The 12,916-nt window shown below is 50.5% G+C and overlaps 1 protein-coding gene across 1 annotated transcript in view; it reads left to right on the forward strand.

The window, feature by feature from the left end:
• The window catches only part of LOC134947925 (flotillin-1-like), a 91,232-nt gene that overhangs the window by 12,841 nt on the left and 65,475 nt on the right, over window positions 1-12,916 (forward strand). The window contains exon 3 of the mRNA XM_063935738.1: window positions 297-342. Coding sequence (XP_063791808.1) covers window positions 297-342 — 46 coding nt within the window. The remainder of the gene's footprint in view (window positions 1-296; window positions 343-12,916) is intronic.

Raw genomic sequence — 12,916 nt, forward strand, 5'->3', positions numbered from 1 at the left:
GCACTGCAGGTGGGACAGATATAACATGTGCAGAGAGAGTTAGATTTGGCTGGGTTTTTTTTATTTCTGTGCAGGGTAAATACTGGCTCCTTTATTTTTACACTGCAATTTAGATTTCAGTTTGAACACCGCCCACCCAAATCTAACTCTCTCTGCACATGTTACATCTGCCCCCCCCCCCTTCCCCTGCAGTGCACATGGTTTTGCCCAACTGCTAACATATTTGCTGCTGCGATCAACTCCGAATTACCTCCCATGTACAGGACACTAACGTACTTCCACTGTTTGCTATTTAGATGGCGTTTCATATCTGTGGACCGGATGAAGTCATGGTTGTATCAGGTACAGTGGCTTATAAGTTTTGTCTGTCTTGCACAATCCTCTGAAAAAAAAATATCCTTGTGGAAGGCTATAAGAAGAAGCTTGGTAATTAGTTTTCCTTGACTTCTGTTCAGGCTGCTACTAATGATTTAGACATACTTGCCTACTCTCCCGGAAAAGCCGCGAGGCTCCCGAAAATCGTGTGGCACTCCCGGCCCCCCCGCGGAAGTAGGCAAGTCTCCCGCATGACACTCAATCCCCACTGCTGCCTGCCACTCACCACCGCTTACCACATCCCACCAGCTCGGTAATGCGGGCATTGTAAAGCGGGGGGGGGGGCTATGATGACGTGATCACGTCACCATGCCCCGTACCGCCCCCTCCACGCCCCCGTACCCCGCCCCCATACCACCTCCTCCACACTCCTCGTATGTGACCAGGCTGCTCCCTCACGGAGGGAGCAGCCTGAATGTAGGCAAGTATGGATTTAGAATTCTGCACAGTGTCATGTAACAAGCAAGGCAATCACAGTTACACAGAGCCAGGGGGTATCCGGACTCTGGGTCAACACCACTTAGGTCGACACACCTTAGGTCGACACCAGAAATAGATTGACATGACCAATATGTCGACATGAACAAGGTCGACATGGAAAAGGGTCGACGTGAGTTTTTCCAAATTTTTTCCTTTTTTTTACTTTTTCATACTTTACGTTCCACGTGGACTACGTGGGAACGGTAACCTGTCCAAAGCATGGCGAGCAAAGCGAGCCATGCGAGGGGATACGGTGCACTAATTGGGGTTCCCCGTCACTTGAAAATGACACCAAAAAATCATAAAAAACTCATGTCAACCTTGTTCAGGTCGACCCATTGGCCGCGTCGACCTAAGGTGTGTTGACCAATGGGTGTTGACCTAAGGTGTGTCGACCTAGACACTGTCACCCTTGAGTCCCAGACTGGAGCCAGGGACGGACTGGGGCCGAAAATCATCCCTAGCATGTGTGTAAATGCGTGCGCGCACATGAAAGAAAGGGGGCTCGCAAACACTACCCACAGGGGCGTGCTGCAAGTCAGGGGGGCGTGGACTCATGGCACCACCCCGTTTCCATGGACATGGGCGGGTGAGCGGTGGAGCGGCCAGACCAGAGTGCCGGAGGCTGTGCTGTGCTGCGCGGCCTTTCCCATCTCTCTGTGTGACAGGACCGGCCCACCAGTCCTTCAGGCATTTGCCAGGAGTGCCAGATGGACAGTCCGACCCTGTATAACAGAGCAATGTGGGGCAACGAAGGTGTGTGTGACCTATATAGGGGCGTGTCCACATCATCTAGGAAAAAAATAAATATAAAAAAAAAAATCTAATTACACAGTGGAGCACCTTTCAGATCGGGAAGTGGGGTGGGAGGGGGCGGGTTAAGAAAAACCGCCTACATTGCTTGATATGGGAAGCAGGTCCCTCCTTCTTGCCAGTGCAATCTTTCCAGTGATATTCAGAACGGTGATGCATGTGCACTCGAGAACAGAGACTCTCACACAGTGCCAGAGTCTTTTCTGTCATTGTGTAGCGCCAAAGTTATCACTGGGAAGATGATGCTGCGGAGGAAGAGGGTCCTGCTTTCCGGATCTAGGTAAGCATACCCAGGAGACTGGGGGTGAGGGTGGTGGGGGCAGACCAAACAAAGCCGCGGAACCGTGTAATTAGTACCCCCTCTCTCTGCACCAGTGCAGTCATATAGTACATGATGTATTGAACAGAGGGGCTTTGGAACACCCTTCTGAGCTCTCTATGCACTGTAAGACTCTCCTCCCTCTACCGTCACATGACCTGCAGAGAGTCTGTGTGTGACTAGCAGCCTTACTTTCTGCCTTCAGGGGGAGATTTTGGGGGGGAAAAACATGATTTGTAGGAGGATGGAAAACCCAAAAAATGGCTATAAAATAGAACAAAATTGCTGTTCAGCGAGGCTGAATTCCTGCAATTTCATGTGGTGTTTCCACACCATTATAGCAGCAAATCGCGTTGGGGGATTTTTAAAAATAAATAACCTTGTATTACTTGTATCAGCAATTTTCACATTTGGAGTGGTATAAAGGAGAAACACTATCTAGTATATATATTAGGGTCCGAGTTTGCTTAGTAATGGGCACAACTGAATTTCTAAAGCGGCAATCATTTACATGCCAAAACCAGGTTTGTGTTGCCGTGTAAATGATTGGCACTTTAAAAATACAGCCATTCTTGGCTGACATCTGCAAACTCAGACCCTATTACATGGTGGTATTCATGTGACCGGTGGTCACATTGTAGTACCCTGGTGTTAGGATATATAAGTGTATGTGTGTAAGGCGACTGCTTTAGCGATTAATGCTAAAGTTGCGCGGGGTCCATTGTAGAGAGACCCTATTAGCAATATATTTTATTAAAACCTAATTAATGTTGCCCTCACTGAGGGGAAGACTGTTAGCTATGATCCCTCATAGAGGGTAAATAAGACAGGCAGGGCAGTTAATGGACCAAGAGTAAAGGGGTGCGTGGCCCCCAGAGACTGAGCCATTATCCCGAGTCCAGGGGAGCTCCCTGCGCACTGGAGAAGGGAGAGAAGGCGCGTGAGGAGAGCAGGGAGACCGTTGGGCGGACATCAGCAGCAGAAGACGTCGAGACACGGAGGAACGGGCATCCGGCGCCATTCACCAAGCTGATTGTATTAATCGTTCTTGTTTCTTTGGTAATACAGGTTGAGTATCCCATATCCAAATATTCCGAAATACGGAATATTCCGAAATACGGACTTTTTTGAGTGAGAGTGAGATAGTGAAACCTTTGTTTTTTGATGGCTCAATGTACACAAACCTTGTTTAATACACAAAGTTATCAAAAATATTGTATTAAATGACCTTCAGGCTGTGTGTATAAGGTGTATGTGAAACATAAATGAATTGTGTGAATGTACACACACTTTGTTTAATGCACAAAGTTATAAAAAATATTGGCTAAAATTGCCTTCAGGCTGTGTGTATAAGGTGTATATGTAACATAAATACATTCTTTGCTTAGATTTAGGCCCCATCACCATGATATCTCATTATGGTATGCAATTATTCCAAAATACGGAAAAATCCGATATCCAAAATACCTCTGGTCCCAAGCATTTTGGATAAGAGATACTCAACCTGTACTGTTGCATATAATATAAAAAAAAATTCTTTCAAAGGCCGAGATCTACAGGAATCGACGATTGCTGTTGAACAAAAGATTACTTTTGTTGTTCAAATGTATAACAAGTAGCGGTTGTAACTAATAGTATCGATGTATTTGATGCTTAGGAGAAGATTGTCAATAACAAAGGGACAATATGAGAATTTGTGAGCCCAGTAACTATACAACAAATAAATGAAACAGTATTTTTTTTGACAACTATCTAACACCTGTTTATAGTATGTTAATTGGCCACGCCTGCCTAGGGAAGAGAAGAAAGATCCAAAGAAAAGGTACAGATACGAGCAAAAAATAATATACTTACCAATATACCTATTAAAGAGCGTGGAAATAATCAGTAGAGTATTACAACATGACCTCCCCCAACATCCTGCCCTCTCACTATCCCGACGGTCGGCATGCCGACCAACAGGGACTATTCCCACTCGTGGGAATAGAACCCGTGGCAACCGCAGGGTCGCCCTCCCCGCTGGGATTCCGCTGCTGGGATCTTGGCGTAGGTTTTGCTGACCGTCAGCCATACCACACCCCCTATTACATATACTCCAATATTTTTGTTCAGAATACAATCCTGATTTATCCGTGTATCTTCTACATAATTTGTTTAGAAGCAGTGATTGTGTAGGTGAATGACTGCCTGTGTAGGTGAATGAGTGCCTGAGTAGGTGAATGAGTGCCTGTGTAGGTGAATGAGTGCCTGAGTAGGTGAATGAGTGCCTGAGTAGGTGAATGAGTGCCTGTGTAGGTGAATGAGTGCCTGTGTAAGTGAATGAGTGTCTGTGTAGGTGCATGAGCGCCTGAGTAAGTGAATGAGTGCCTGTGTAGGGGAATGAGTGCCTGTGCAGGTGAATGAGTGCCTGTGTAAGTGAATGAGTGCCTGTGTAGGGGAATGAGTGCCTGTGTAGGGGAATGAGTGCCTGAGTAAGTGAATGAATGCCTGTGTAGGTGAATGAGTGCCTGTGTAGGTGAATGAGTGCCTGTGTAGGGGAATGAATGCCTATGTAGGTGAATGAGTGCCTGTGTGGGTGAATGAGTGCCTGTGTAAGTGAATGAGTGCCTGTGTAGGTGAATGAGTGCCTGTGTAGGGGAATGAATGCCTATGTAGGTGAATGAGTGCCTGTGTAGGGGAATGAGTGCCTGTGTAGGTGAATGAGTGCCTGAGTAGGTGAATGAATGCCTGTGTAGGTGAATGAGTGACTGAGTAGGTGATTGAGTGCCTGTGTATGTGAATGAGTGCCTGAGTAGGTGAATGAGTGCCTGAGTAGGTGCATAAAGGCCTGAGTAGGTGATTGAGTGCCTGTGTAGGTGAATGAGTGCCTGAGTAGGTGAATGAGTGCCTGAGTAGGTGAATGAGTGCCTGTGTAGGGGAATGAATGCCTATGTAGGTGAATGAGTGCCTGTGTGGGTGAATGAGTGCCTGTGTAAGTGAATGAGTGCCTGTGTAGGTGAATGACTGCCTGAGTAGGTGAATGAATGCCTGTGTAGGTGAATGAGTGACTGAGTAGGTGATTGAGTGCCTGTGTATGTGAATGAGTGCCTGAGTAGGTGAATGAGTGCCTGTGTAGGTGAATGAGTGCCTCTGTGGGTGAATGAGTGCCTGTGTAAGTGAATGAGTGCCTGTGTAGGTAAATGAGTGCCTGAGTAGGTGAATGAATGCCTGTGTAGGTAAATGAGTGACTGAGTAGGTGATTGAGTGCCTGTGTATGTGAATGAGTGCCTGAGTAGGTGAATGAGTGCCTGAGTAGGTGAATAAAGGCCTGAGTAGGTGATTGAGTGCCTGTGTGGGTGAATGAGTGCCTGAGTAGGTGAATGAGTGCCTGAGTAGGTGAATGAGTGCATGAGAAGGTGAATGAGTGCCTGTGTAGGTGAATGAGTACCTGTGTAAGTGAATGAGTGCCTGTGTAGGTGAATGAGTGCCTGAGTAGGTAAATGAGTGCCTATGTAAAGGGCCCTACACACTGGCCGACATGACTGCACGATATGAACGATCTCGTTCATTAATGAACGAGATAACGTTCATATCGTGCAGTGTGGAGGCTGCAGCGATGAACGATGCGTGGCCCCGCGCTCGTTCACCGCTGGTCCCCCGTCGGCTGTACATGCAGGCCAATATGGACGATCTCGTCCATATTTGCCTGCACTTCAATGCAGCCGGGTGATGGAGGGAGTGAAGAAACTTCACTCCCCCTGTCACTGCCCCCCCCGCCGCCGGGTCTCCCGTCGGCCGTATCCGCCGTCGGGCAGCTCGGCGGCGGATCGGCCAGTGTGTAGGGCCTATAAGTGAATGAGTGTCTGTGTAGGTGAATGAGTGCCTGAGTAGGTGAATGAGTGCCTGTGTAGGTGAACGAGTGCCTGTGTAGGGGAATGAGTGCCTGTGTAGGGGAATGAGTGCATGTGTAGGTGAATGAGTGCCTGTGTAAGTGAATGAGTGCCTGTGTAGGTGAATGAGTGCCTGTGTAGGGGAATGAATGCCTGTGTAGGTGAATGAGTGCCTCTGTAAGTGAATGAGTGCCTGTGTAGGTGAATGAGTGCCTGTGTAGGGGAATGAGTGCCTGAGTAGGTGAATGAGTGCATGAGAAGGTGAATGAGTGCCTGTGTAGGTGAATGAGTGCCTGTGTAAGTGAATGAGTGCCTGTGTAGGTGAATGAGTGCCTGTGTAGGGGAATGAGTGTCTGTGTAGGTGAATGAGTGCCTGTGTAAGTGAATGAGTGCCTGTGTAAGTGAATGAGTGCCTGTGTAGGTGAATGAGTGCCTGTGTAGGTGAATGAGTGCCTGTGTAGGTGAATGAGTGACTGAGTAGGTGATTGAGTGCCTGTGTATGTGAATGAGTGCCTGAGTAGGTGAATGAGTGCCTGAGTAGGTGAATAAAGGCCTGAGTAGGTGAATGAGTGCCTGTGTAGGTGAATGAGTGCCTGAGTAGGTAAATGAGTGCCTGAGTAGGTGAATGAGTGCATGAGAAGGTGAATGAGTGCCTGTGTAGGTGAATGAGTACCTGTGTAAGTGAATGAGTGCCTGTGTAGGTGAATGAGTGCCTGAGTAGGTAAATGAGTGCCTATGTAAAGGGCCCTACACACTGGCCGACATGACTGCACGATATGAACGATCTCGTTCATTAATGAACGAGATAACGTTCATATCGTGCAGTGTGGAGGCTGCAGCGATGAACGATGCGCGGCCCCGCGCTCGTTCACCGCTGGTCCCCCCGTCGGCTGTACATGCAGGCCAATATGGACGATCTCGTCCATATTTGCCTGCACTTCAATGCAGCCGGGTGATGGAGGAAGTGAAGAAACTTCACTCCCCCTGTCACTGCCCCCCCGCCGCCGGGTCTCCCATCGGCCGTATCCGCCGTCGGGCAGCTCGGCGGCGGATCGGCCAGTGTGTAGGGCCTATAAGTGAATGAGTGTCTGTGTAGGTGAATGAGTGCCTGAGTAGGTGAACGAGTGCCTGTGTAGGTGAACGAGTGCCTGTGTAGGGGAATGAGTGCCTGTGTAGGGGAATGAGTGCATGTGTAGGTGAATGAGTGCCTGTGTAAGTGAATGAGTGCCTGTGTAGGTGAATGAGTGCCTGTGTAGGGGAATGAGTGCCTGTGTAGGTGAATGAGTGCCTGTGTAAGTGAATGAGTGCCTGTGTAGGTGAATGAGTGCCTGTGTAGGGGAATGAGTGCCTGAGTAGGTGAATGAGTGCATGAGAAGGTGAATGAGTGCCTGTGTAGGTGAATGAGTGCCTGTGTAAGTGAATGAGTGCCTGTGTAAGTGAATGAGTGCCTGTGTAGGTGAATGAGAGCCTGTGTAAGTGAATGAGTGCCTGTGTAAGTGAATGAGTGCCTGTGTAGGTGAATGAGTGCCTGTGTAGGGGAATGAGTGCCTGTGTAGGTGAATGAGTGCCTGTGTAAGTGAATGAGTGCCTGTGTAAGTGAATGAGAGCCTGTGTAGGTGAATGAGTGCCTGTGTAGGTGAATGAGTGCCTGAGAGAATGCCGTCCTTCTCTTGTTAGTGTCTGGAATGTGTAACATGAAGCCACACACCTTTCTCCCGTCGTCACCCTGTTCAGGAGAACACAGTCACGCAGCAGCCATGTTTTTGTTTTGTTTCTAAGAGGTCTATTTATTAACATTATTTTTACTAAATAATGTGAAAAAGGGTGTTTTCTGTTTTCACACCCGTTTCACATTATTTTAGTATCACCTGAATGTGTTAAAGGGCATTTGGAGCAGTTTTCATGAAAAACTGCTCAAAACTCTTTAATTCACTTTTTTTCAGTAACCCAGATCGCATTCCCCATCCTTATAATGGGAAATGTGATGAGGCCAAAATTAAAAAAAAAAAAATGTGGAAAAATACCGCAGTGTGCCCTGTGATAATCTCGCCAGCTCAGGCTGGCGAGATCACAGGGAAGCACTGCGATCTGCACCCTTTTGCCCAGCTTTCTCTGCCCCTGCCAGAGAAAGCTGAGCGGGAACCGACTCCAGTGATCAGCTATGTGTGTCTGATGGACACATAAGCTGATCAAAGCGTTAAAAAAACCATAACAAAAAAAAGGTAAAAAACAAACAAACAAATAACATAGTCACCTGTATGGTGATGGTGATAAATAGGCCCCTTAGTTTTAAAGCAACTTGTCCATAGCAGTGGTACTATAAAAGGCAAGGTGGATACGGACAATCAGCAGAAGCTTCGTATACACTCTATTGGAGGATATTTATTTATTAAAGAGGACAAATGGAAGTGTTGCCAATCAGCTTCTAGTTATTATTTTAGGAGAGAGAATTGACTGCATAGGAAAGGAAAGAGTTAAACATCCTGTGAGGGGTGGACCTAGCTGTGAGGAAAGTACAGCCTTTGGAAAAAGGGGAGGGTTAATATATATAGGGAATGCTAGGCCAGCTTGGTCTCTCTTGCTGCTGAATTGCCTTGGGGTGAGTGCTGCATAGCTGAGTCTCCCCATTTTAATTATCCGGTGTATTTATATTACATTGATATCAAGCCTCTTCCCTGCATTCCCCCTCCACCGTAGCATGGCTGCTTCTCGCCCTCGACATTCCGCCGGGACCCCAGCTCGGTACCGCTCATCGGGCGGTGGGGCTGGGCCCGAGGACGGGCTGGCTGGCCTTGGGGACGGCGTCCCATCCCCTGGGGCCTTCACGGGCTCTGGCAGGGGCACGAAGCGGCGGACTCGGTCATCCTTGCCGCTGGGGGCCGGGCCTGCAGTGGCAGGCGGGTCCGGTGCGCGGGCGGTATCGGCGGCGCAGCGAGTTGCTCGCGCCTGCCGGGAGCTCGGGCGGCCGCGGCGCAGCTGGTTCATCGTGCCGGGCGGGACGAGCAAGGGTGCGTAGCGGGGACGCCTGCTCCCCGGGGTGCTGGACGTGCGCCGCGACTGCTTTCTGGGTCCTTTGCTCCTTTTTCTTCTGCAGGTGATCGCGGAGAAGTGGAGATGGCGGAGACCGAGGATGAGGATGTCGGATTTGCCACACCGGAGGATTCCGTGTCTGAGCAGTCGACGGCATCAGGTGAGGTGGAGCAATCGGGGTCGGGCTCTTACACGCGCTCTAGTTCTCGCAGCTCTTTCTCTTCTTCCTCTTCTTCTTCTCTGTCGTCGCCGGCATCCGAAGTCAGTAGTACGACTAGGGCGAAGAAGCGCGCGATGAAATACGCCAAGAGGGCGGCGGGTCAGCAGGAGAGACGGAAGAGACGCAAGCGGCTTAGCGAGAACGCTCGCAGGGCCAAGAAGCGCCGCGATTTGCCTGGGGTAGTCCACTGCGACTACACTGCCGTGATGCGGGGGCTGAGGGACAGCTGCCGTAGGAAAATATGCAGGGGTGACTACGTTGATATGTTCGTATTGACGAAGGACGCAAAGAAGGACTATAAGTCGGCGTCAGCCAAGAAGGGCATCGGGACCGAGGCTTTCCGTACCTTTGATAACTGGCTGGCCGGTTTTTGTGTCTTCGCAGCTTGTTACCTGGAAGATAGGCCGGACGAGCATATGAACGTCATTCGATACCTGCATTTAATCCACGACATGCAGCGCACATCGTCGGGCGTAGAATGGCGGATGTACGACGAGAAATTCCGGGAAAAGCAGGACTGCTTGCAAGTGATAGACTTCGGCTGCAAGGACGTCGAAGTCTGGCTACAAGTCACCCGGGCTTCTCAACAGGCTAGGGAGCCCCGGATTCCGGGGGCGGACGAGCACCGCGCGGATGGTGGATCGGGCAAGGCAGGTAGGTCGGCCGTCCGCGGAGGGGGGCAGGCCGTCGCAAAAGGGAAATGCTTCGCGTTTAACAGTACGTCCTGTTCCTTCGGCAAGCAGTGTCGGTTTCGACATTTGTGCTTACAATGTGGCGGCTCACACCCAGCCTCTACCTGCTTTAAAGGCAGTCGCCAGGGTGCCCGGGGTAAGCAAAATTACCCAAGACCTGGCACAAGCGGGAGCGCTCCGCAGAGCTCCAACGCCAATTAGTTTGGATACAATGGGCAAGTGGTTGAAGTGGTATCCAAATAGGGCGGACGCGCAGTTTTTGTTTGACGGTTTTCGTTTTGGTTTCCGCTTGCCTGTTGCGAGCAAGGTTTCGGTCCGGGCCCAACGGAATCTCCAGTCTGCTCGTGCCTTGCCGTCGGTTCTGCGGGAGAAAGTGGATAAGGAGGTTAGGCTTGGTAGGATGGAGGGACCGTTTAACTCACCCCCGGTGGATGACTTGGTCATCTCCCCAGTGGGGGTGGTCCCCAAGAAGACTCCAGGTGCTTTTAGGCTCATTCAGCATCTTTCTTACCCGTCGGGGTCGTCGGTCAACGACGCGATACCGCCGGCTCATTGCTCGGTGGTGTATCAGTCGTTTGACGAGGCGCTAGAGCTGGTCCGTGGTTACGGGCCTGGGGCCCTTATGGCTAAGATAGATGTGGAATCCACGTTTCGGTTGCTGCCGTTGCATCTGGACTCATTTCGTTTTATGGGTTTTCGGATTGGATCGGAGTATTTCATCGACAAGTGTTTGCCGATGGGATGTTCCGTGTCCTGCTCGTTTTTCGAACGGTTTAGCACATTCCTTCATTGGTTCGTGGAGTCTTTGTCAGGGGGTCACGGGGTCGCCCATTACCTCGATGACTTCCTGTGTGTGGGTCCGGCAAATTCACCACGGTGCGGCGACTTGCTGTTCAGCATCCGAGCTCTGTTTTTTCACTTCGGCGTTCCCGTGGCCGAGGATAAAACAGAGGGGCCGGTCTCCTGTTTGTCATTTTTGGGGATTGAAATCGACACGGTGTCGACTGCCTCCGGACAAGGTTGCGAAGCTCCGCGAGGCTATCTGCCGGTTCGGAAGGTCGCGCAAAGTCACTCTGCGGCAGGCGCAGTCCTTGCTGGGCATTTTGAACTTTGCTTGTCGGGTAATCCCGATGGGCAGGGTTTTCTGCCGGAAGCTGGAAAGGGCGACTGCGGGGTGTGCCAGACCACATCATTTCATTTGCTTGTCCTCCGAGATTAAGAGGGATTTGGCCGTATGGGCCTCGTCCCTGGAGGACTTCAACGGGGTGTGTATATGGCAGGCCCCAACAGTCTACAGCGCCAGGCTGCAGCTGTTTACCGACGCGGCGGGTTCCTCTGGGTTCGGTTGCTATCTGGAGGGATCTTGGTTCGCGGCCGGCGGAATGGCATCGCGAGGGTTTAACTAAAGACCTTTTGCTGCTGGAGCTTTTCCCCATTATGGTGGCGCTGGAGGTTTGGGGCGATCGTCTGGCGCATCTCAGCATCTTGTTTAGATGTGACAATCTGGGCGTGGTGCATGCGATAAATACCCGAGAGGGCGAAGTCGCTGGTGGTCCTGAGGGTGCTGGGGCAGTTGCTGTTGACATGCTTGCATAGGAATGTGTGGTTCCGCGCGCAGCATGTGCCTGGTTTGGAGAACGGAATTGCCGACGCATTGTCGCGAGGTCAGTGGGAAAGGTTTTGTTTGTTGGCACCCGAGGCCGACGAGCAAGGTTTTCAATGTCCCGGTTATGTCTGGCAGGTGATCGGGCCGGACTGGAGGGTCTAGCGATGCGGTCAGTCGCTCCGAATACGCTCAAGGCTTACGGACAAGCTTGGAGCGAGTGGGAGGAGTTTGTTCGAGGACGAAGTCAACAAGGTAAGAGCGGGCATCGGATGATGCTTTCTTTTATTTGGCAGCTGTTTGTTACGGGTAGGTCCAGAGCGGTGGTATCCCGGTACTTGGCTGGTATTTCGTTCTTTAGCAAAATCAAGGGCGTCCCTGACGTGACGAAAAGCGGGATTCTGCTTAAGGCGATGAAGGGATGGGCGCGCATGGCGCCGACGCCGCCTGATAGGAGGCGGCCCATTGATGCGGCCTTGCTTCCGGCGGTCATCAGGGCGGTTGGCGGTATCGCGTCGTCCATGTTTGAGTCGCTGCTGTTCAGTTTGGCGTTCTCAATGGCTTATCACGGTGCCTTTCGGGTTTCGGAGCTGGTGGCGCCTTCTAAGCAAACAGATTCGCGCATGCTTCTCAAGGACGTGGTGGTGGGTGAGAGGTCCTTGCTGTGCAGATTGCGTCGCTCTAAGACGGACCAAGTGGGTAGAGGTCGATGGGTCACCTTGGTTCCGGCACTCGAGGAGAGCATTTGCCCAGTGAGGTTGGCAGTTCAATATGCGGCAGTACGGCCCGATGGTCGGGGGTCATGGTTGCTTCATTATGACAGTCTGCCAGTGACGAAATATCAGTTTAGTTGGATGCTGGGTCGCTGTCTGGCGAGCTTGGGCCTTCCACCCGCTGCTTTCGGGACGCATTCCTTCCGCATCGGGGCTGCAACGTCGGCTGCGTCGGCAGGGTTTTCTGTGGCTGAAATCCAGGCGGTGGGGCGATGGAAGTCGTCAAGTTACAGACGATATATTCGCCCCGTTGCATGAGATGTTGGCCTGCAAGGGGTTTTGTTTAGTTGTAGTTGTGATAAGGCATGCTGTACAGTTCAGTACGTTCTTGTGTTGTGCATCTGTTTGTTTCCCCGTTTTATCCTACTCAGGGATTAGCCACTTGCCGCTGCTGGCAGCGGGGGTCTGGAGTTCTTTTGCGATTTTTTGCCTGGCTTGACGGACTGAATTCTAATCCACAATTTGGCTGATCAGTTCTAATCAAAGTCCCTCAGCAGGTTTTTACGCTTTCACCTCCAGCTGAGTTCTTACATGTTTTTCCCATTTTATACCCCCCCCCCCCCCTTTAATTTCTTATTTTAATTTTGATCTTCCCATTTGTGTGTTTATGTTCTGCTTCAAATTGGCTGGAAGCTTGTGCAGATCGGCTAGGCCGTGACTTCTGCAATAAACGAAAACTCAATTTTTTCTTTTGGCAGATCCTTCAGGTTAATGCGTTTAATGACACTGCTATAGACAATTA

This window comes from Pseudophryne corroboree, chromosome 8, assembly GCF_028390025.1.
Source record: "Pseudophryne corroboree isolate aPseCor3 chromosome 8, aPseCor3.hap2, whole genome shotgun sequence".
Classification (NCBI taxonomy): Eukaryota; Metazoa; Chordata; class Amphibia; order Anura; family Myobatrachidae; genus Pseudophryne; species Pseudophryne corroboree.